This window comes from Nicotiana tabacum, chromosome 21 (genome assembly GCF_000715075.1).
Source record: "Nicotiana tabacum cultivar K326 chromosome 21, ASM71507v2, whole genome shotgun sequence".
In the NCBI taxonomy this organism is placed as follows: Eukaryota; Viridiplantae; Streptophyta; class Magnoliopsida; order Solanales; family Solanaceae; genus Nicotiana; species Nicotiana tabacum.
Window position 1 is genome coordinate 54,552,267 of NC_134100.1, and position 26,587 is coordinate 54,578,853.

The 26,587-nt window shown below is 38.1% G+C and overlaps 1 protein-coding gene across 1 annotated transcript; it reads left to right on the plus strand.

The window, feature by feature from the left end:
* The first annotated feature begins 1,315 nt into the window (after positions 1-1,315).
* Positions 1,316-13,327, plus strand: LOC107769942 (uncharacterized). The gene is made up of 5 exons (XM_016589200.2): positions 1,316-1,550; positions 1,635-2,010; positions 4,780-4,976; positions 6,930-7,284; positions 12,155-13,327. Exons 1-5 carry the CDS (start codon positions 1,441-1,443, stop codon positions 12,824-12,826), a joined length of 1,710 nt encoding a protein of 569 aa, XP_016444686.2. The 5' UTR covers positions 1,316-1,440; the 3' UTR covers positions 12,827-13,327.
* Positions 13,328-26,587: the final 13,260 nt, after the last annotated feature.

Sequence of the window (26,587 nt, forward strand, 5' to 3'; positions counted from 1 at the left end):
CCTATGTTCTTGATTCCCCATGTGTCTTATTATTATATCTTATGTTCATGGGTCTCAGAAAAATACGTAGTTGATAAAGTTTATCCGCAGGCATAATGATCTTATGACATTCCGAGAAATCTTATTAACATACTTCTTATGCGTTTCATTCATTTATACATGTACATTGACCCATGACCATATGTCGTTATATACGCGTATATTATATGTATATGGGATCTGAGAAAAGGTTACGGCGTTATATACGCATCACCACCTGATCAGCTGGTATATGTTGATGATTTTGCCCACAGTGGCCGAGATGATATGATGGGATGCCCTCAGAGGCTTGATGATATTATGTACGTATATACCTATGCATGATATGATATTTATATGCATATGCACGACATTATAAATATTAAATGATTCACAGAGCTATTCAGACTTACATGTTGAGTCTTTTACTCCATATTTCTCTCATGTCTTTTATTTACTGATTTTCATTCCTTACATACTCGGTACATTATTTGTATTGACGTCCCTTTTGCCTGGGGTCGCTGCGTTTCATGCCCGCAGGTCCCGATAGACAGGTTGAGAGTCCTCTAAGTAGGCTATCAGCTCAACGGAAGGTGTCGGTGTGCTCCATTTGCTCCGGAGTTGCTTATTTGGTCAGTATGATTTGGACATGTATTGATTTGTATGGCGGGGCCCGGTCCTGACCTTTATGGTATTTATCTACTCTTAGAGGCGTGTAGACAGATGTCATATATATGAATACTTGTATGGCCTTGTCGACCTATGTTTTGAGTACATAAAGGATCGTGCCGGCCTTATAGGCCCGTATGTCATATGTCGAGTATTTCCTCATATTTTATTCTAGTTATCTCACGACAGACTTTCCGGCTCATTTACCTATGATAGTATGATATGAAATATACGTTACGTTGGTACTCGGTAGAATAAGGTATCGGATGCCCGTCGCAGCCCATTGATTTGGGTCGCGACAATATCGAAAATGGAGAGGGTTGCAATGATGCCCAACTTCCATGAAGCAAATGAAGTGGCCCATATTTTAGTAAGGGAAGCTACCAAGCAGTCCAATATAAATAAAATCACTCGTTTTGTACTACCACCACATTTTATCCTGGCAAGGATGGTGACACATAAAAAAGGTGTTTTATTGATTAAATTTATGTCACAAGATGTATGTAGGCCTTTAGCCAAACTTGGCAATTTGAATGGCCTTCGTGGCATTAAGTGTCTTCTGTAATGATCAAGGGGATATCACATCCCTCGAACCTGACTAGTTCATTTTAAATAAATGTCTTTGTTTTAAAAAATAAATAAAATGAAACAATGTGAAGTGTAGGAGTTAATTGTAATAAAAAGCACTCTCTAAGGACCACTAACAACTTCCAATAAAACAATTGAGGCTTTACCGGAAATGTTCTTAACTTTATGGGTCTTACAAGATCTTTTGCCGGTCCTCTTTCAAAAATATCCTCGTCTGCTTACTATCCCTACCTTCGGCCTCCGCTCTCCGCCGCTGCTGTAGCAATGACAACCAGGTATGCCACCGCCGAAATATTCACACATTATTTCTCCTCTTTCTCTCTGAATTATCGTTTGAATGTAATGTGTTTTTGCGGTAGGAAACTGAGAGCATTCAAGAAATGGATGAAGTCGCTAGGCGTAGATTGTAGCGACGCGCTTGACCTGGTAGTGACGGCGAACTCCTCGGAAGTGTCCGTAAGAGCGTTGTGCGATCTCCACGAAGGCGATGTGGTGGCGAGGATTCCGAAGGACAGTTGCTTGACGATTAAGACTTCTGGTGCGCGGCAAATTATCGAGGAAGCGGAGCTCGACGGCTACTTAGGTCTAGCAGTTGCGGTCATGTATGAGCGAAGCCTGGGTCCGCTATCTCCTTGGTTTGGTTATTTGCAACTGCTTCCTTATTCTGAACCTATCCCCCTGCTCTGGTCCCTATCTGAAATCCACTCTCTTCTCGCCGGAACTGAGCTCCACAAGGTTACCTCAATTTTCCACTCTCTCTCCTTTTCTTATTTCTATTAGAATATACCGCGTTTGAATTTTGATGCAAATATCTATACAGAAGGAAGCATAGTTAACCATACAAGGGAAGAACTCAGCTCCAAAGTTCTTGCTTCTTCTCAAGAGTATAGCCTGGCTATTATGCTACTATAGAGAATTTCCTAGCAATTTTATCCGAGAAGCTTGCATGTTTATTCTATAATCATTTTTAGTGTAGACGACTTTGCAGGTCGAGTTCTACTCTGGTTGAAAGTACTTTATTGGGACTTGTTAAAGAAATATCCTAGGATTTTCTATTTAGTTTTGTCAAGATATTTTGTGGCAACTTGTTTGCAAGATGAAGTAAGTTGACTTGTAATTTCATGGAAAAATAAATTGTACAACTTTGAGTGAGTTGGCATGAAACTCAGTGGCGGAGGGAGAGTGTGATTACTCTGTTCAACTAAACTCAATGTTTCGGCATGGATCATAAATATGTATGTAAAAGATCACTAAAATTTTGACAAATATTATACTTTGAACTTAAAATTTCAAAAGTGTAATGGGTTCAGTAGCAATAACCTGAAGAGGATACACATTGATACCCAAAAACACGAAATTAGAACAATACAACTAAGAACAAGATAGGGAGAAAGTGATAACAACTTTGAGTGAGTTGGCATGAAACTCAGTGGCGGAGGGAGAGTGTGATTACTCTGTTCAACTAAACTCAATGTTTCGGCATGGATCATAAATATGTATGTAAAAGATCACTAAAATTTTGACAAATATTATACTTTGAACTTAAAATTTCAAAAGTGTAATGGGTTTAGTAGCAATAACCTGAAGAGGATACACATTGATACCCAAAAACACGAAATTAGAACAATACAACTAAGAACAAGATAGGGAGAAAGTGATAACAAGCAATTCCAAGGAAGAAAGGATAATTCTAATAATTAAAATAGCATTTAACTCTACAAAATAATCCAAGGAAGAAGAAAAAAAGCTCATACTAGGAATTCAGACATAAATGAATTCAACAGAGGTTCAAACTAAAGAGATAGAAGGGTTTAATCCCTAAACACGAAGTAAATCTAACTAATAAGTGTTTAATCTCTACAATTCATCCAAAGCTAACTAAGGCAAATGACCTAAGACATAGCTATTTATAGTAACTGCTAATGCCTATTACAGAAATGGCCATAATGGCCTTAATTGCAATTGTAGAATCTGACCGCCTGAAATAGTGCATCGTGATCGCGATAAAAGCCTCGCGATCGCGCTTTATTGTGTGATGATCTTATCAGCAAAGGCGGACTCTATCTTTGTGAACGCAGGCCATTGTTTCCAGGTGTCCCACCGCGATAGCGCCTGCTGTAGCACGATAACGGCCAGTGCCCTGTAGCAGCATCTTTGTGATCACGGCTTAGTCCACGTAATGGCGGTTCAGTAGATCCTTTACAACTTTGCGAAATTGACAAGAAACATTGCAATCACGATATGTCACATGACAGCCCAGAAACTACATCCTTCAGCTGGATTTCTAACTTGATCTTGGACCTTTTGAAACCTCCATGTCCTTGATATCTACATATATGGTCTCATGCTTTACGTGCTAGGCCGGAATGTATCATCTTCATTTGAAGATGAACTCTTCAAATTTAAATTTTAGATCCGCTTCTGATGCAATTTAGTTACAACTTGGTGTCAGGTGGCTTTCAATTTGATTGCAACTTGGGGCAGTTGGCGTGCAATTTGATTACAACTCGGAGTGAGTTGCCCACTTGGTGTTGGTGAAAGAATCAACTCAATAAATAGACAGCTGTACCCTTCCTGTGGAGAGTTAACGATAAAGAAAAACAAAATGATCGCTGTAGAGATGGTAAACCTTAGTGCTAAGATGGCTGACATGTTGATTACCTTCAATACTAGAAGAAAATCCAAGTAGTCTAATCTAATCCATCACGTATTTCCAATAAAGCAGCCTCCAGCTATGTTGCTCGGACTCTACAAAAATGTGATGGATACGTGTCGGATCCTCCAAAAGTAGTGCATTTTTGAAAGATCCGCGAGGGTCCGGCAACATTTTTGGAGAGTCCGTGCAACATAGGCCTCCAGCAGGAGCTACAGTGCCCACTCTGAGAACAAGAAGGAACCGAGCACCCCTCCGAATAAATATAACCGAGTCTCTTTTTCATTACTTGCAGCTCAATAATCTTTCTGTGCGGAATCAGGAAACTTACTCCTATTGAAAATATTATGTTGGGACTTTCTAGGGTGAGATTATTAATGTTTAAATACTTCAGAAAGCAGATTGAAATTTAACTGACTCTTGTGCTCTGTAGGGGTTGAAAATCCTTTTGCAAATATTAGAGTGAGCATTTTTTTTTTTGGTTTACTTGTGCAACACCGAAGAAACTCCAGTAATCATTGATGAAAAGGGTGCTTTTTGTAGAGAATCACATGTTTGTCTAGATCTCTCTACTTTATGTAAAACTGCTTGTATAATTGTGTTTCCCCCCAATAAAGCAATAAAATTATTACTTTTTCAATTAAAAAGGAAAGATTGCTGATGTTGCTACATTGCCTATGTTACTGCTTCTGGTTGGTGAGCTTCAATGTAGAAGAGAGGGAAAGGCTTTTCTGCAATGTATTTGCTGTTTTGCCTACTTTTTAGCTATTTGAAGCTTGATCATTGTATACTAACAGCTTTGGTCTGTTCTTATTTCTATTGTGTGACCATTTCAATGTATTTGTAGGCAGATAGTTAAAGACGACAAGGCACTTATCTACGAGGACTGGAAAGAGTGTATTGAGCCTCTTTTAACTTCAGGTTCTTTACAGCTTAAACCAGAATATTTTGGTGTTGAGGAGTATCTTGCTGCAAAGAGTCTAATTGCCTCACGGTCATTTGAAATAGATGATTACCACGGATTTGGAATGGTTCCCTTGGCGGATCTGTAAGTACACCTTACAGTGACAATATTTTTTGCATCATGTCTTACTGCTTCCTCGACTTTCACCTCCAACCAATATGTTTATTCATGTTAGACATTTATTTTAGATCCTATGCTTTCTAGATGTCTTTAAGTTCTATAAGAGATTTATATGCTTTCTAGTACTGTTATATTTATTTTTATTTTGGATAATAGTTGTTGTTCGTCGGAGGTGTAGGACTATTTCCTAGCTAATGATAGTTGCTGACTCATATCACCTCTCTGCTGTGAGGGGATCATATGTGCATTGTTACTTCATGATGTTGTGCGATGTGATTCCCTAAATTTTCGTTAGTGTTGTTTCATGATAATTATTAAATCTATGGCTCATGTATGCATATGAGCAGTGGAATGTTTTTGAATTTTATTAACCTAACCACCTTGCTCAAAAAGTCGAGATCTATTCAACGTTATCCCATCACTTGCGTCCGGCTCTTATATCCTCAACAATTTTTTCAGCTTTATGTACAGTCATACTCGTATCACTTCATTGTTTCGTAGTTACCTAGTTTTGCTGTATTTTGTTGCTTCTATCGACTATTGTCTTCCTCTTGTCCCATTTCTCTCATTGCAAATTCTACTCCTTCTGTTCCAAAATTTATGCGAACCTATTGACCGGGGACAAAGCTTAAGACACAAATGAAGACTTCTAAAACTTGTCGTCCAAGCCGTAACATTTGTGTGGCTATAGTTCTTTTGAAACTTGTGGTATTAAACATGCCAAAGTTTTTGTTTGGCTATTAAAGCTTCTCATTGAGGGTAGAATTGAAAGTTTAAGTTAATTTGTTTCCAAATGTGGAAATAGGTCATTGTTTTCGGAACAGACTAAAAGGAAATATGTTCACATAAATTGGAACAGAGGGAGTAAGACTTATGATATGTTGCTTGTAATACAGTATCTTAGGGCTAGACGATGTGGAACAAACTACTGGACTGGTGAAAATATTAAGTGGACTACCAGAAAGTTGCTTCCTCAAATAGTACCCTTGCTTGTTTGAGAAAACTTTTTATAGATAATTCCAGGGAGCAACTTCATTATAAAGAGCTTTCTTGACTGAGGTTCCAAGTGAAGCAGTACGGAGAATTACACATACTCCAGTCGTAGTCCCCTAGCTTTGAATAAAACCAAAATACTCTTCAATTCAGTATTAACTGCGTACACCCTTAACAACATTATTGTTGTTTCTGGTCAGACTAGTAAGGGTTTTCATTGTGGATCTATTTCAGTAACTTATTACCTTGAGTACATGCAGATCCTCTCGTAATACCTTGAATATTATGTGTTTAGAGCTCGGTAACCCATCAAAAGTTAGCTCTTTAACTATTTGTTGGATCAAGTCTTGCCAAAGTTCCAGGTGTTGTTCAGCTGGAACTTTGGCAAAAAAAATTAGTTGCACGGCGTGGAATGTGGCACCGCTTGCACTTATTTGGGCTATGTGGAGAGAAAGAAAAAGGAGAGCTTTTGAGGGTGTGGAGTTGAATTTTGTAAAGTTGAGGAGTCGTCTTTTGTCCCTTATTTGTTTTTGGTGCACCCAGGATATTCCTTTTTGTATAGAAGATTGGGTGTCATTCGTAGAAAACTATTTCTTTTGTAGGTTAAGTTTTGGGTATACTTCTTGTATACAGGTGATTTCTGTGCCCACATATCAAATATAAAAAATAAAAAAGAAGACTCCAGTGGGGAGAGCATTTGAATGCAGAATGTTTGTTTTCCCTACAACCAATTAGACATATTTCACTTAAGGCAAGTAGCCACCTTTTAAAGCAATTAAATGCTCTCTACTACCTTGCAATTGATGAATACAGCTGATTTCATATTCTTGTACCCGTTGCTATAAAATTATGGTCGTCTTGATTTTGCTTTGGAGGGTTCCTCTGAAATAAGTTCCTCTCACCCTAACAACTTTTAATGTGCAGCTTTAATCACAAGACTGGTGCTGAGGATGTACATTTCACATTGGTATCTTCTCATTCTGAATTGGATAATGATGCTGATCACGGCAAATATGAAAATAATAACAACGGACCAACCAAGAGGAACTCTCATTCAGGAGCTGAATGCTTCAGTGTGAGTGACTTGGAGTCTTCTCATTCTGAATTGGAAGATGATGCTCACAATGATAAGCATGAAAATAGCAACCATGAACCAACCAAAGCTCATTCAAGAAGTGAATCTATTAGCGGGAGTTACTCGGAGTTCTCTTCAGTTTCAGGGGATGATCTTACAGATTTAGAAATGATCATGGTGAAAGAGGTCAAAGCCGGGGCTGAGGTGAGATCTCTTTTATCTGAAATTTTTATTCAAATAATAATTACTCTCACACATATGAACAACTTTTTTATCTTGCTTTAGTCGGTGTTACATAAACCTACTTTGATTTTGTGAATTAGATCCTGACAGTGTTCTGACGGTTCTTTAGCATAATGCTATTCCACAGTGAGACACAAATATACCTGTTAATCATTTAAAGCAACACAGCGAGAGAAAAAACTGAAACTTTCCTTTCCTCTTGAGCATAGGAATAGCTGAAAAGTAGGTGCAATGGAAATACTCCCTCCGTTTCAATTTTTTTTGACTCGGAACGGAGTTTAAGAAAAAAAGAGAAGACTTTTGAAACTTGTGGTCTTAAAAGCTTAAGGGGTAAAAGCTTTGTGGGGCCATGACATTTATGTGGTTATAAAAGCTTTTCATTAAGGGTAAACTGGGTAAAGTTGAATTATTTCTAGTTATAGAAATGTGTCTTTTTTTTGGAACAGACCAATAAGGAAAGTGTGTTATCTAAATTGAAACAGAGGGAGTATCTATTTATGATCTAAAATCTAAGCTGTATTCTCTTGGGGTCGTTTGGTTGGAGGGTTAGGGTAAATAAACTCAGAATAAAATCTCGCAGAAAGTAATACAATATTTGGCTGGCTGGATAAGAAAGAGTAATCCCTGCATAAACTATGGTGTTTGGTTGGATGTATAAGAAATAAATAAAAAATACTTTAAAATAGGTAATCCCTACATAATGTTCCCCGACTTTTATTCAACGCATAACTATTCCTACATTATTATTCTATGTTATAAGAATCCCTCAAGTATTATTCACCACATGAATGATATCATTATAATCCCCACATAACTAGTATGCAAACAAACAATAACAACAACATACCCAGTATTAGCCCACACCGTGGGGTCTTGGTAGTGTGTACGCAGACCTTACCCCTATCTTGTGAGGATATAGAGGTTGTTTCCAATAAACCCTCGGCTCAGGATATTATAAATACCACATTAATGAAAATATAGGCAAAACGGGACAGTATCAAAAAGCCATATAAAAGCAAAATAAAACAACAAAACAGTAAAGTGATCAACAATGAAAGAAACCAACGGTTAGTCATAAAAACCTACTACCAACAGAAAACGAGACTGCGTGCCAATACTAATGTTATGAACTCTACACTACCTACTCTACTACCTTAATTCTCGACCTCCAAACCTTCCTATCAAGGGTCATGTCCTCGGTGAGCTCAAGCTGCGCCATGTCTTGCCTAATCACCTCTCCCAACCTCTTCTTTGGCCTGCCTCTACCTCTCCGTAGGCCCTGCAATGTCAAGCTCTCACACCTCCTCACCGGGGTGTCTGTGCTCCTCCTCACATGACCAAACCACCTAAGCCGCTCTTCCCACATCTTGTCCTCAATAGAGGCCACACCCACCTTATCGCGAATAACCTCATTTCTGATCCTATCTAACCTGTGTGCCCGCACATCCATCTCAATATCCTCATCTCTGCTACCTTCATCTTCTGGACATGAGTAATCTTGACTGGCCAACACTCAGCCCCATACAACATCGTTGGTCTGACCACCACTTTGTAGAACTTACCCTTAAGTTTCGGTGGCACCTTCTTGTCACACAAAACACCGGAAGCGAGTCTCCATTTCATCCATCCCGCCCCAATACGATGTGCGACATCTTCATCAATCTCCCCATCCCCTGAATAATAGACTCGAGGTACTTAAAACTCCCTCTCCTAGGGATGACCTGCGAGTCCAGCCTCACCTCCCCTTCCCCTTCTAGAGTCTCGCCACTGAACTTATACTCCAAGCATTCTGTCTTGATCCCCTTCTAGAGTCTCGCCACTGAACTTACACTCCAAGTATTTTGTCTTGATCCTGCTCAACTTGAAACCTTTAGATTCCAGGGTCTGCCTCCATACCTCTAATTGCGCGTTCACACCGTCTCGCGTCTCGTCAATCAATACAATATCATCTTCAAATAGCATGCACCCCGACACCTCCCCTTGGATGTGGCGCGTCAGTACGTCCATCACCAGAGCAAACAAAAACGGGCTAAGTGCTGACCCCTGATGCAACCCCATCATAACCGGAAAATGGTCCGAGTCCCCCCCCCCCCACCACCACCACCACACACCGTCCTCACTCGAGTTTTTGCTCCATAAGCAACATGTACACCTCTAGCCTCCAAACATCTCCACAAAACCTCCCTCGGAACTTTATCGTACGCCTTTTCTAAGTCGATGAGCGCCATATGCAAATCCTTTCTTTCCCTATACTGCTCCATCAATCTCCTAACAAGGTGGATGGCTTCTGTAGTCGAACGCCCCAGCATAAACCCAAATTGGTTCTCGGAAATAGTCACACTCCTTCTCACCCTTAGCTCTACCACTCTCTCCAAGATTTTCATAGTATGACTAAGCAGCTTGATACCCCGATAAGTATTGCAATTTTGGATATCACCCTTGTTCTTGTATACAGCAACCATCGTGCTCCACCTCCACTCTTCGGGCATCTTCTTCGTTCTAAAAATAACATTAAATAACCTAGTGAGCCACTCCAAGCCCGCCTTGCCCACACTCTTCCAAAACTCCATCGGGATTTCATCCGGCCCGGTCGCTTTGCCCCTGCTCATCTAACGCATAGCACCCTCAACTTCATCAACTCTAATCCACCTACAATACCCAAAGTCACAACGACTCCCGGAGAGTTCCAAATCACTTAGAACAATGCTCCTGTCCCCCTCGTTCAAGAGATTATGGAAGTAGGTCTGCCATCTCCGACGGATAATCCCCTCATCCAACAAAACTCTACCTTCTTCGTCCTTGATGCACTTCACTTGGTCCAAGTCACACGCCTTCCTTTCTCGCGCCTTGGCTAACCTGAACAACCTCTTATCCCCAACTCGGCCCTCGAGTTCCTTATACAGACGACTAAAAGCTGCACTCTTGGCCGCCGTAACTGCCAGCTCAACCTTTCTTAGCCAACTTATAATGCTCCCTATTCGCCCTCTTCTCCTCCTCGTCTACACTTTCCAATCGTTTCAGATACGCTGCTTTCTTGGTATCCACTTTTCCTTGCACCTCTCCATTCCACCACCAGTCTCCCTTGTGACCACCAGAGTAACCCTTTGAGACCCCTAATACCTTTCTTGCGGCTTCCCTAATGCACTGCGCAGTCATGATCCACTTGGCGCTTGCATCCCCACTACTCCTCCAAGCCCCCATAGTCACCGGCTTGACCCCCAACTCCTGCGCTTTAGCTTCCGTCAAGGCTCCCCACTTTATCCTATGTTGGCTCTACATCGCCCTCTTCCTCCTCTTCCTCGTGATCTCAAGGTCCATGATCAGGAGCCTATGAAGGGTCGAGAGGTTCTCACTCGGGATGACCTTGCAATCCGTGCAAAGACCTCTATCGGACTTCCTATAGAGTACATAATCAATCTGAGTCTCGGCCACCGAACTCTGGAAGGTGACCAAGTGCTCCCTCTTCTTCGGGAAACTCGAGTTTGCTATCATCAAATCAAATGCTCTAGCAAAGTCTAGCAGAGACGTTCCTCCTTCGTTTCTATCTCCAAAATCAAAGCCACCATGCACATCATCATACCCCCTAGACGTCCCTCCAATGTGGCCGTTGAAATCTCCTCCTATGAAAAGCTTCTCGGTGTGCGGGATACCACGCACCATCTCATCTAAGTCCTCCCAGAAACGCCTCTTGGCTTCCTCATCCAAGCCTGCTTGGGGTGCGTATGCACTGATAATGTTCAAAGTAAAACCTCCAACAACTAGCTTAATAGTCATCAGCATGTCATTCACCCTCCTAACCTCCATCACTAGTTCACGGAGGTCGTTATCAACCAAGATACCTATCCCGTTCCTGCCTCCCACCCTCCCAGAATACCAAAGTTTGAAACTGCCCACATTTCACGCCTTATCTCCTACCCACCTAGTCTCCTGTACACAAGCTATATTAACCTTCCTTTTCTCGAGAATCTTTGCTAGCTCTACAGATTTTCCCGTCAAAGTTCCTATGTTCCAAGACCCCACTCTCAGCCTAGTAGCTCCCTTAGCCCTCTTACCCTCCCCCCTTACCCCCCACATTGACACCCCCGAGGACAAGACCTTACCCTACTATCGTTCACCAAAGCAACTATAATCTATGAGTCACTACGCAAGCACTATCCCGAAAACAAGCGACCAATGATGCAATGAATTACCAAAATATAATCTACCACTAAAGGTCACAAAATAGGTAAAGAAATAAAATAAAGGAACTAACGGGAACTATAATCTACCACTAAAGGTCAGAAAAACAGGTGAAGAAATAAAACAAAGGAACTATAATCTACAACTAAAGGATAGAAAAACAAGTGAAGAAATAAAATAAAGGAACCAAAGGAACTATAATTTACAACTAAAGGATAGAAAAATAGGTGAATGCACTAATTAAGAGTACAAGTAATTAAAAGAACTAAAATCTACCGACCAGAATCCCAAAACAGTTACTATCAAGAAAGTAGACATGCAAATAAACTAATTAAGATAACAAGTAAACAATCAAGAATTAGGCTTAATCTATCCCGAACTAATTGGTTAACAAGAAAAATAGAAAGACTGATTGAAGAATAGGAGGTACCAACTCCCGATTAAAGTAAACAAGAGCGACGACACCTGGATTGTAGACGGACTGCCAAATCGACTAGACCCCGGTATGCAAACAAGATGGCCCCTTATTGTTTAATTGATATGCCTTAACTGGTTTGTGGACAGCTTCCTTATTAATGTTCCTGTGTAGATTCACGTTTCGTATTACTGGTTGATCATTCTCTTGGCTTGGCTTCTTTCTAACTCTTCGTAGGTATTCAATACGTATGGGTCTTTAGGTAATGCTGCTCTGCTACACAGGTATGGGTTTGCAGAGGCTGATAACCAGTATGACATTGTGAACCTAGATCTGGAGCTTGTACTCCACTGGAGTTCATCTCGGTTTTCACATCGCTACAGTCGGAGGAGGTTATCACTGTGGAAAAAATTAGATTATTCTGGATGCATTAGCCAAAACTCCGAGTATTTCGAAATTTCATTTGATGGGGAGCCACAAGTTGAGCTGTTGATTTTGCTATACATAATATTATTGCCAGATGAAGTATATACGGAACTTGATCTTGCAGTGTCTATCACGGGTGATTTTGAAAAATCCATGAGCTTTACATTATCAAAGAAAGGTATTATTTTATTTGGAAATAGTTTAGAGTTAAGCAACAGTATGTTGCTGACAGATGGAGTTTGTGCGGCTCTGTCGGCACTAGCAGATATTCGAGAAAGTTTATATGGTTCAAATTGTCTAGAAGATGATATCAAAGCTTTGAACTGTTGCTGTCTGGTGAAAGAACCTAAGAGATATTACTCATCGGTGCTGCGCATCAGTGAAAGAAGGATCCTTGAAAAGCTAAGGTGTTATGCCTTTGCTAGTGCTGTGATCTGGACAAAGGAGGGAGGTAAAACAAGAAAAAGGGCAAAGACCGTATAATGTTTATCAACTATCCAAGGCTACTATGATTACTGCTAGAGTTGTTCCTCGATGAGAGGTGCAGACCAGACGGAGTTCCACCTTGAATTCCATCACCATACTCCTGGCAACCAAAGTTCCTTAATCGTTTCTTGGGCTTCTTTGTTATCCTTGAAATTGTTCAGCAAGACTCCACTGTGCTTCAAACAAGGAGATCACTCTCTACCACTTACCAGTTTAACATGCAGATTAGTTATATTTGTTCTGGAATTGGCATGAGCTGGCAATGCAATTCCAATGACAGTTGCAGTATTGTGAGTACATTCTCCCTTGTTATGGAATCTATTATTACCCATATCCCAGCATTTATCTTAGTTGTTTTGGTCGGTACAGTAGCTTGCTTAATATAGCTAGGTAGAGTTTTTCTCACTTGATCCTTTTTTAACTACTAGTTTCTATATACGTGCGTTACACGTTGCCAATTATTTATATGAAGTATTTATAAATTAAATTTATTAATAATTATTGTCATTACATTAACATAGTACTTGTGTTCAAAGTGATTAGATATCGTCAGAATCTACTATTAGGAGAGTCAAAGTTTATCTGAGTATGGGCAGTGATTGTTTCTATATTCAAGTGAGTGTTTCTTGTCACTCATTAAAATTTCATGAGTGTATATCAAGTTAACGATAGAAAAGAAAAAGATAGCCAATTTGAAGTCGGCAAATCTCTTTTTCTCTAAAACGCATCATACGTATATTTGTACTTTATGGTTCCGGTTAAAAGAAGCCACTAATCTACAGATGATTTAAATTCTTTAAATATTTTCGTAAGGATCATTATCAAAAGATCTCCACAATATTTCACTTTATATTTTGTCAAAGTTTGCTATAGGTATGTATAAAAAGGAAAATGTTCTTGCCTTATTGGAGCCAAAATCTGATTACCTTATGTTTCAAATTAGCCGATGTTATTCTTTGATTGAATTCTGTTCCATCTCCATAGAACTTTTTTGTATGTAAATAAAAAAGTAATAGGATTGCCAGACTTTTCCCAAGGATTTCTAATGTAGATAAAAGGAATAGATTTTTATTAGCGTACGATCGAAATCAAATAGCAAAATCTTCTAGTAATTACCAAAGAAAATAAAAAATAAATAAATATTTGAATTTCATAACTTAAATAAGCTATATATTCTCGAACATATGTATGCACAGCCACATAATAAACACATTAACATTATAAAATCAAAAATCAAGAAAATAATATGCATGAAAAACATGAGAAAAATAACATATAACTTCAAATCTCAGACCAATCCAAAGCTTAATCATACTTCGTTGTCTCTACAGAGTATTAGAAGACAAATAAAGATGAGTGCAAATACAATTCTTCTACAATTGCACCAAGTTATTGGATTTTGTATTGTAAAAATCATGTCCTGTGATTTATTAATTTGTTATTCATCTAATATTGTATAAATAATGAGATTGTATAACTCCCCCAACAACGTACTAATGCCGTAAAGAATTTAAATCTAGAGGCTAAGCCTCATCATCAAGTACCAACAAATGGCCCTAGATAATCCATATCAAATCTTCCATTGATCGTACTTTCTGTCCAAGTATCATTCATCTTAATCTTTCACATCCACGTACATAAAATAGGTAGCAATAATGACTTAATAGTTAATATATCTGGGGCTAAAAGATTTTCGTCAATAAGAAGCCTCAACATTCATCATAGGAAATAACATTTTTAGTTACCAGAGTGACTTGGAGTAATCTAACTTAGAGAGAGAACACAACAACATGGAGATCAAATGGCAAAAAAGAATGGAAGTGATTGCAAATAAGCTGCTAGTCTCTATGGAAAAATATCCAGTTCTAATTTTTTTTTTGTTTGTTTAAAAAGGACGTGATTAACACTTATGAGAATATTATCTATGGCACAAAAGGCACGGCAAAACCTTTTTTATAATGGTAAGAGGTGGTTCCAAGTATTCTTATTCACGTGGAATTGGTAAGGTTTTAAAACTTCAACAATAAGTAGGATACATGATTGGTATAAGAATTCAACGCAAATTTTGTATTACGGTGAAGTTTTTGATATTAAAATTTTAGTTTAGATTGGAAAAAAATTTCAAAATAATTTACAATTACAGCCTTAAATTATATAAATCTTTAAGGGTATAAAAGTCGATCAATATTTCAAGGATATTTTAGTCGTTCAACATTTAGCATAAATTATTTGTGCTTTTATAATAATATAGATAGATTATTTAAAAAAATAGCATCATTTATTGTTTATTCTATAAAGAGCACTTTTTGTTTTTCATTATTAGCATATTACAAAAATTAAGCCCAACATTCATCTTCTTCACTCCATTTTTTAAAATCTGATGCATATGTGAATACCACCTAAATTCAAGATGTATTGATTTATACATCTTTTATACTTTGTATATCAAGTATCACTTTAATTCAAAATATATTTTTATGTATATAATTTTTGTATATTTATTTGTGAAGTGCCATCTTATTTTAAGATGTATTTTTAATGTATATTTCAAATATATTTTATATGTCAAGTGCCATTTTTAATTCAGGATGTATTTTTTATATATATGTTTTTTTGTATATTTATATGCCATCTTAATTAAATTTAAGATATATTTTTTATGTATATTTCACATGTCTAAGTGTCATCATAATTGAAGATGTATTTTTTATGTATATTTTATATGTGTTAATTCAATATATATATTTTTTATATACGTTTTGTATATATTAACGTATATTATTATCGAAGTAAGATCTTTATGTTAAGAAAGGAAGAGAAAAACTTAAGAAAGATAATTAAAAAGATGGAACAAATTTAAAAAATATATTGGCTTCAGCAGAAAATAAAATAAAGAAAATGAAGAAAAAGAAGGAAAGCTACTAGATAAAGAGAAAAAAAGGCAAGATTTTTGTACAAAGAATTATTGACTTTTCATTCAAATTGCTTATGTTTAGAGATTAATAATTAATATTCCTATTTTAATGGAACTGTGTGCTACAAATATAAATATTTTCCTGCCACAACTGTAATATTGGATTTCATGCTACGAATTTGTTATATTTCTTTTAAATTGTGACAGTTATGTAAAGTTAAAAAACTTTAAATTGAAGTCTCTTATTGTAATCCTATGGAAATTTTCGTTGCTGAATCTAGATTTATTGGCTATTTCGATGTCCTTTGTCACCGTTGTGATGTTATGTCGATGAAATCATAAACATCTTATTAGGACTGTAGTCTGACTTCTCATTTATAGATGTTGAGAAATAATTAAGTAATTAGACGTTTTCAAATAGCTTAAACTTTTAGATAAGATGACTACACTCTCAACAATTTCTTTTAATTTTTGCTAACCAGGGAGGAAGCGTGATTGTTTCCTTATTTAATGTGTGTGTGTGTATATATATATATATATAGATATATATGCAAAGTAAGATCAAACATACGAATAACTAAAACCTAGATAAAATAATATCGAAGCATCTTTATAACAAACTGAGACAATACCTGTAATAACTGCATCGGATGCCGCTGCCTCAGGTCAACCAGGGAAAGCATAACAACGAGCCTATCCTCCACCGGCATGTCCTCTTCTAGGACAGTCTCTAGCTGATTGACCACCCCTAGCTGGCTGGGCAGTCACCGACAACTAAGGCTAGAATCATAACCTAAGTATCCTAAGATATACCACCTCGAATCCTAGGGCAATCTCTCCTAACATGCCTCAGATCTTCACACTCAAAGCAACCTCTCTGTTGGCGTGACTGTTTGACTGAGTCTGACCCTAATGACCAGAATAACCACTGTATGAACTATGAGCTGGAGATGCACGGTAGGATGTCTGCCCTTAACGAGCACCGTGAGAACCATGACTCACTGGGATTCCATGAGAAATCTAAAGTGTTGAGTGAACTGGCCTACTAGAGTAGCCTCTACCAAAATGACTCTTGCCTCCATATGAGGCACCACTGAATCCTCTTAAATGACGAGACCTCTTATCCTCCACCGCCTCTCTCCCCTGACCAAGGATGTGCTCAATCATCCGTGCTATCTCCCTCCACTGCCTGCTGAAAAGTAGTCCTAATCTCTGTTTTTCTAGCCATACTGAGCTTAATTCCAAAATAAATCCCTCAATGAACCTCCCCACATTCCCAGTCTCAGTGGGAATGAATAAAGCTGCATAACAAGACAACTCCACAAATTTCATCTCATACTAAGTGACTGACATATTGTCTTGCTGCAAGTGCTCAAACTGACTACGCAACTCATCTCTCCTGGTGAATGGAATGAACTTTTCTAGGAAGAGAGTAGAAAACTAAGTCCAAGTGAGAAAATGACTATGTGGGCCTGCTATGCTCATAAGTCTGCCACGACCTCTTGGCTGGCCCTCTTAACTGGAAAGTAGTGAAATCAACTTCATCGGACTTCACAAGATCCAAGTTGCGCAAAATCTCAGGACATATCAAAACGTTGAGGATCTAACTTCTGGAATCGATCCATCTTCTTCTGCATATCAACACACATAGCATGCCTAGCTTTTGATCTAACTGCAATAATAGGCTGAACTACCCCACAACTGGTGGGATAACTTGAACTCCCGGAGTCTAGAACATAGTAGTGGACTTCTTTGGAATCATAAGGATCATCACAGTCTATGCCAAATTGTTGAAGTAAGTCAAAATTCGGACCATAGTATGCTAAAGCACTAAAGTAGCAATGAAACCCTCAGGAATCTGAGTTGGTCTCGGTGGAACAACCTGATCTGGAATGTCCACTATTGAAGCTACAAGTGGCTCCTTAGAAGCTGTTGTATCACGAGCATGAAAGCTGGGGGTGCTCCGCCTCTAGGTGCTGCCGCACGTGCCCTGGTAAAGGGCTCTAGCCCTACCTATGCCCCGACCTCTACCTTGTGTAGCGGCTGCAACCTAGGGTGCTGGCTCCTGCTATGCGGCTACTGATGCATATGTTCTCACCATATGTGAGAGAATAGAAGAGTAAATATTCAAACTTTAGGATGAAACAAAGCCGCACGACAAAGAAATGAATAAAGTGAAGTTTCCTAAATGCCCCATAGTGTCACGACCCAACTCGATGGGCCGCGACGGGCACCCGGTGCCTTACTCAACCGAGTACCAATGTAACATATCTTTCTTATTACATTATCATATACACGTGACATTCAGGCCTAATAGGCCAACATCATCATTTATAAACTCAAAATATAGGCCGACAATGCCGTACAATCTTTCACGTATATGACATATGTCTACAAGACTCTAAGAGTACATAAATGTCATAAAGGTCGGGACAGGTCCCCGCCATATTAATCAGTACATGTCCTAATCATGCTGACCACATAAGCAACTCCGGAACAAATGGAGTGCACCAACATCTCCCGCTGAGCTGATCGCCTACTTGGAGGACTCTCGACTTGTCTATAGAGACCTGCGGGCATGAAACGCAGTGTCCCCAAGCAAAAGGGACGACAGTACAAATAATGTACCAAGTATGTAAGGAATGAAAATCAGTAAATAATAGACATGAGAGAAACATGGAGTAAAAGACTCGACATGTACGTCTGCATACCTCTGTGAATTATTTTATTTTTATAATGTCATGCATATGCGTATAAATATCATACCATGCATTGGTATATGCGTTCATAACATCATCAAGTCTCTGAGGGCATCCCATCATATCATCTCGACCACTGTGGGCAAATCATCAACGTATACCAGCTGATCAGGTGGTGGTGCGTATATAACACCATAACCTTTTCCCATATCCCATATACATATAATATACATATATACGTGTATATAATGCCATCTGGTCATGGGTCAATGTATATGTATAAATGCATGAAATGCATAAGAAATACGTTAATAATATTTTCTTGGAATGTCATAAAAATAATATGTCTTAAAAAATACGTTAATAAGATTTTTTCGGAATGTCATAAAAATAATATGCATGCCGGATAAATTTTATCAAATACGTATTTTTCTGAGACCCATGAACAGAAAATATAATAATAATTCACATGAGGAATCAAGAATATAGACACCTCTAATATTTCTATGAATAGCGTCGTTTATAGAAACTGTACGTTTGCTCATTTCTTTCAGTATCATTTGGGTCATACCAAAAAGAAAGAAAGGATAGCCTTAACATACCTGGAGTAGGGAAAAATTCGTATGATATTCTTGAGAAAGATTGCACCGTGTTCCTTAAGAATCGCAAAATCTTACGCTTCAAAGTTTTGATCACTTTGCAAATCTTAGCATCTCACTTTAAAATTTATGAAACATGTTACTAATAAAGAATGAGATGTTTCTCTACAAGAATAGAAAATGATCGTACCCTTTTGTGGCTTTCTGGATAACACTTCACCATCCAAATGATATAATGTAGTTATCACTTCAACTATTGCCACCTTTACAAAGTGAATTAGGAGTCATCAAATATAAGATGTATTGCTTCCACGTTAAACTTCAAGACTTATCCAAAATGTCTTAGAGATTTTCTTGGAATTTTAGAGCTTCCTCCGTATGCTCTCTTAGCAAACTTATGTAATTCCTTCTTTGTTTTCATATAGTAATCCTTGTGGCCACTAGTTCTCCTAAAAATATACCACATAGCATATATTAAGGAAGAGTCATCCCTTGGGCTTTACATGGCTGCCACATAATGTTCAAGGTTCAAGAGTTATCCAAAATCTTAAATAAATTACCACTTTCTTAATTAACTTGGTAATTTCTCACTAATCCAATAATTAATCAATTATCCCAAATTACTTAAAATATTGCTCATTTTTAGCATACCTTATACACCTCACTATCATGGCCATGTGGTACCTTGTATGGTACTAGTCCATAAATACCGGATATTTTAGCTCGGGCCATATTTTATCCCAGAATGTCAAACTTTGACGAAATTTATTTTTTTCAATTTGCTTACCCTCTCACCTTCAACAATTTACTTATCACCTGTTTAAAGTAGCATAATGCTTATAATCACGAAATAATTTCATTCCTGAACTTGCGTCGATTAACTTACGACGAAACTTTATCGTACGAAAATGCGGGATGTAACATCATTCCCCCCTTTGGAACATTTGTCCTCGAATGTTGACTAATATACTTATCATTTTCATAACTTATGTCCTCTGAATACTTTAGTACTTTTATTTCCATCTAAGCAACTGTTCTGTGAATAATTCTAAGGGCCAGGGCATTCCCCCCTTTAAGCTTCTTTCTCACACCACGACTTGTAGTCGGAATCCTTCTAATCTCGTAACTGTTGCTACTTTCTGTCATAGATCCGTTTATCCATCCGTATGACTTTACTTCCATAACTCTTACTTTGATTTATCGCTATTGAGGGCTGCTACCGAACTCCAGGTTACTTTCGTTGCTTATCCTATATGCAATAAGCTAAGTCCTTTAATGCCCCCTCATTACTGTTCATCTTAATAATGACGGCCTAATCTCATCTCATACTTTGTGACCTTTGTCCATCCATTGTTGATTAATCTTAATACCGATAACTTGGCCTCTTATATAACACTACCGCTAGGGCTCACGTCTCATCAGGGAACATTTGAAGTGACTTTCCTAATCCACTTAGGGGTGATACTGTACTTCAACGACCGTATTTTATAGCATCCCAATGTGATTCACTTACGTGGGTATTTTAATCTCGTACAATCCATGATATCCTCTTCAAATCATTACTCACTCGAAGGCCTAATCGTCATCCTTTATCTATCGCAATCACACCCTTATTTCACTACCAGGGCAGCATTCCATCTCTTTTAAATGCTATTAGTCATAGACTCCTTTGAGCTTATTCAGGCACCCATCAACTCTCTCTCATTTTCGTGGGCTTAATACCGAGGGCTTATCCATTCTCGTCACCTTCTCACTCGCCCTTTCTTATCCTTACTCATGTCTTCCTACAATCTTGTCGCTCTACCATACTTTAGCTTGCGACCCATACATATCCATTTATACTACTCGCAACCTCCCTTCAACTTGCTTGCCTCATAGATTTCCTTGTGTTATTCTGGAACATCAAGCGAGACAGCACATCGTCTCTAATTCTTCTTTACTCTCTTAACCAGACCTCTCAATACCTAGCAACCATGGGCTGGAAGGTACGCCACTGACGACACCGCTATTATTTCTGGATACTGAATCCCAACGCTTCTAGCCTTCTATATGAAGTATGGACTATACACAACCTCCAGCATGTGAATATATCATACGTTGTTCACCTTTACCTTACTTACCTTAAAATCTCGCATTACATCTTCTATCTCATTCATGGCCTCCTTTCCACATAGGTATAATTCATATTCACAACTTGAAGCTCTATTATAATACTTGCACCTCTGGTGTATACATAATCCGGTGAGAGTTTCATACTGACTTCTTATAAGGCTGGTACCTTTCTAACTGGCTTCCTTATAAAGCCATAATAGAATATGGTTGTTGCATTATCTCTCTTGCACCTCTGATATTAAGAGTGATTCTGCCATGTTCTCAAGCGCAATTTCTATAATTTTCTAGGTCCAATAATCAGACTCCTGATTTACTTCGTTGTTGTAACTCTTTAGTTTCCTCTTCCTTTTGATCAACCTTTATGTAGGCTTAAGCTATCTTCCGATCTGCGGCTTATGGAAGTAGTTATTACTTTAGCCCTTCATAGACGCTATGGAATATCCATGATACAGTCTTATAACAATTCAATCTTTTGTCTATGACCCGAGCTCAATTCTTTCTTTTAACCTATACCGGAATCTTCTATGGCTGTATGATTGTCAACATATATGCCGCATGGATAATACTCCGAAATCTTAGGTACATTCATTATGTAATTATCTCTGGATCACTAATCAAATAATTCCTTTCACTCCTTCTCAACTTTCTTTAAATGCAAGCAATTTCTTTTCCTGGTCGTTCTGCCTCCTTGTTGCATGCATACTTAGCTTATTTTAATGCCCACACATATTGGAATTCCATACAACCCATATGATCTTGAATATCACCTTTTGATTTTGATATATATATATATATATATATGAATATCACCTTTTGATTTTGATATATATATATATTTTTTCTTCTTCCCGTTCATTAGCCACGATAGGTGCCACCTGCTGATGGAGTGCATACAATGTTGTTGTGAGACTGTTGTTACATGACCATTTCCTCTTTAGGTGACTGTGCTTGGTTAAAGCCTTCTTCCTTATTTCCTCCGCTAGTCTTTCATTGTAGTACTTAGGCAGGACCCTCTGGTTCTTGCAAGGTTGCGAGATTATTACATCGTATACTCGATGGAATTTTTGATATTCTTACTCATATATAAAATTCCTTAGTTACTTACCTCCATACTTATATGCTTGTACGGTTGTTCCTGAACTGAAGTTTTGACTGTCTTCCCTTAACACTCATACGGTATCTTTAACTACCCCCAACTCCTATCTGAATATTTCTCAAGGTCACGATGTCATATCTGCGAGACTGAATTTCCCATGTTGGGGTTCACTCCGTTTATCTTGCACGATCTATTGATTTGTCTGTATCCTCTTGTCTAGCCATAACTTGGCTCTTCCTGAATCAACTACTAGCTACTCATTGGCTCATTCTCATATCAATATTCTGCGTAATCTTTCATTGGTCATTTCCTTTATCTTAACTTACGTCTCGCACTGGTTCCTTATCTATCAATAACATCTCAGGTAGGAACCCTTACTTCCTTTCCTTGACATCATGCTTGCATAATGTTCTGGAATCGTTGCATATCTGTAGGATTTGAATGAGTGCAACCTCATCCCTTTCTCATTTTTATCACATTCTCCCTTTACCATTCCATAGTTACTAAAACCACTTAATTCTGACTTAATGCCACATCACTCCATATTCCCCCTTTTAGGGGAGTACTAAGATTTAGAGCTACAACGATCTACCTATAGATGTTTTACCACTTCATCTTTGGCATCTTTTCACATCATTGATGACCCTTACCCGCCTTGCAATAATCCTTCTGTACCAAGGATAACAAAATTCCTTACTCGCGAGGGTGAAACTTAGTGTAACTGGCACATACAGTCCCTTAAACTTAACTTTGCTCACATTGCTTGCTTTAGGGAAGCGTCTTCCTAAATGACCATTCTCTAAATTTCTCATGAATATTCTTCTGTTGTCTATTCTATTATTACCGGAATGCAATCTGAAATTCTCATGATGCCGACCATTATCAAATCACCCAGTCCCTAATTCATGTTTAGTTTATCTTGTTCACCGGTCCATACTAATTTCTATTACTCTAGGGTCCAACTTTTTCTTCTGGTAGTCGCGTTGGAGTCACGAACTTACTTCTCGAAATGAGGATATGACTTTATGGCCTATACTTTTTTGTTGTCTCAAGGCCTATCACCTCTCGTCTTTTCCTTCACTTGACTATAGGCTCTGTAATACTGTCATCTTTTTGATCTACCGTTGTCAACCATTATCACATCTTACTCATAATGATTCATTAACTCTCTTCTTATTTCCTACTAACATTTATGTCTATCACTTTATTCTGAAAACTCAAACAAGATATTCTTTTGCTTTTAGCTCCCCTTGCTCCATCTACTGTCTCTTTGGGTTGCCTAACATTCTTTCTCCATTAGGGACGGGAGATACACTAAGGTAATATTTATCCCTTCAAGGCTTCCAGTGCCTATCTTTGTAGTATTCATATCTAGCTGTACTATTTTAGAGTGCACCCTCTGGGTGTCTCACAAGGAGTTCTATTAGCACCTCTGTAATATCCTTCGGAAATGTCAGCTAACGCTAACAATCCATTTACCATTTTGGGTTACCCTAACCCCAGTTAGATCCCGATATCCCGCCTTCTATTATACTACTTCTGTTAGCCCCCGTAGGGCATAAATGAGATGGGTATAGCCAATTGTACATACCTCTGTTATTGTTGAAGGTAACTCAAAAATGCTCATATTTCTCTGCTTGAATTGTAAATACTGTTAATCTTCATTAACTGGGTACCTCCCACCCTTCTTCACCTTGCTTCTTTTACTTGCTAAAACTTGTGTCTACCTTCCGATTCTCTTATTCTTTTTTACCGTAAGAGTGGATAGACATTCATGCCTTAGGGATCCTTATCAAGAAGCTTACACGTCTTAGTACACACATGATCTGTTGAATACCTCATATTTATCCATCATAAGCATGATGCAAAAATTAAGTTCCTCTGACTCAACTCGTCCACAGCAATATCTCTTACCAACTGTCTTTCTGGATGTAAGCATCGTTGTATTACGAATAAGATAGAGTTTAGGAAATTGAGTTCTTACAACTGAGCTCTACCATACGATCTAGAGTAAGAAGAAAGAGTGACAGTCCTAAATGCCCTGTAGTCTCCTGCTTATAAGTGTGGTGCACGACACACCCATAAACAAGACTCTACTAGACACGGCTTGTAGACTCCCTAGGACATAACTGCTCTGATACCACTTTTGTCATGACCCAAACCGATAGGGCCGCGACGGGCATCCGGTACCTTACTCAACCGAGTACCAACATAACGTATCTTTCTTATTACATTATCATATAAACGTGACATACGAGCCTAATAGGCCAACATCATAATTTATAAACTCAAAATATAGGCCGACAAGGGCGTACAATCTTTCACATACACGACATATGTCTACAAGCCTCTAAGAGTACATAAATATCATAAAGGTCGGGACAGGGCCCCGCTATACTAATCAGTACATGTCCTAATCATACTGACCACATAAGCAACCCCGGAACAAATGGAATGCACCAACATCTCCCGCTGAGCTGATCGCCTACTTGGAGGACTCTCGACATGTCTATCGAGACCTGCGGGCATGAAACGTAGTGTCCCCAGGCAAAAGGGACATCAGTACAAATAATGTACCGAGTATGTAAGGAATGGAAATTAGTAAATAATAGACATGAGAGAAACATGGAGTAAAAGACTCGGCATGTACGTCTGCATAGCTCTGTGAATCATTTCATTTTTATAATGTCATGCATATGCGTATAAATGTCATACCATGCATTAATATATGCGTTCATAACATCATCAAGCCTCTGAGGGCATCCCATCATATCATTTCGGCCACTGTGGGCAAATCATCAACGTATACCAGCTGATCAGGTGGTGGTGCGTATATAACGCCATAACCTTTTCCCATATTCCATATACATATAATATACATAAATACACGTATATAACGCCATATGGTCATGGGTCAATGTATATGTATAAATGCATAAGAAATACGTTAATAATATTTTTTCGGAATATCATAAAAATAATATGCCTTAAGAATTACGTTAATAAGATTTTCTCGGAATGTCATAAAAATAATATGCCTGTCGGATAAACTTTATCAAATACGTATTTTTCTGAGACCCATGAACATAAGATATAATAATAATTCATATGGAGAATCAAGAATATAGACACCTCTAATATTTCTATGAATAGAGTCGTTTATAGAAATTGTGCGTTTGCTCGTTTCTTTCAGTATCATTTGGGTCATGCTAAAAAGAAAGAAGGGATAGCCTTAACATACCCGGAGTAGGAAAAAATCCGTATGATATTCTTGAGAAAGATTGCACCGTGCTCCTTAAGAATCACAAAATCTTACGCTTCAAAGTTTTGATCACTTTGCAAATCTTAGCATCTCACTTTAAAATTTATGAACCATGTTATTAATAAAGAATGAGATGTTTCTCTACAAGAATAGAAAATGACCGTACCCTTTTGTGGCTTTCTGGATAACACTTCTCCATCCAAATGATATAATGTAGTTATCACTTCAACTATTTACACCTTTACAAAGGGAATTAGGAGTCATCAAATATAAGATGTATTTCTTCCACGTTAAACTTCAAGACTTATCCAAAATGTCTTAGAGATTTTCTTGGAATTTTAGAGCTTCCTCCGTAAGCTCTCTTAGCAAACTTATGTAATTCCTTCTTTGTTTACGTATAGTAATCCTTGTGGCCACTAGTTATCCTAAAAATATGCCACATAGCATATATAAAGGAAGAGTCATCCCTTGGGCTTTACATGGCTGCCACATAATGTTCAAGGTTCAAGAGTTATCCAAAATCTTAAATAAATTACCACTTTCTTAATTAACTTGGTAATTTCTCACTAATCCAATAATTAATCAATTATCCCAAATTACTTAAAATATTGCTCATTTTTAGCATACCTTATACACCTCACTATCATGGCCATGTGGTACCTTGTATGGTACTAGTCCATTAATACCGGGTATTTTAGCTCAGGCCATATTTTATCCCAAAATGTCAAACTTAGATGAAATTCATTTTCTTTGATTTGATTACCCTCTCACCTTCACCAATTTACTCATCACTTGTTTAAAATAGTATAATGCTTATAATCACGAAATAATTTCATTCCCGAACTTGCGTCGATTAACTTACGACGAAAATTTATCGTACGAAAATGCGGGATGTAACACATAACCTCTCGAAGATAAGTATATACGTCTCTACACCGATCCTCAAGACTCTATTAGACATGCTCATGACCCGTAGAACCCATGAACCTAGAGCTTTGATACCAAATTTGTCACGATCCCAAATCCCACCAATGGTCGTGATGGCACCTAATCCTGAATGGCTAGATAATCCAACA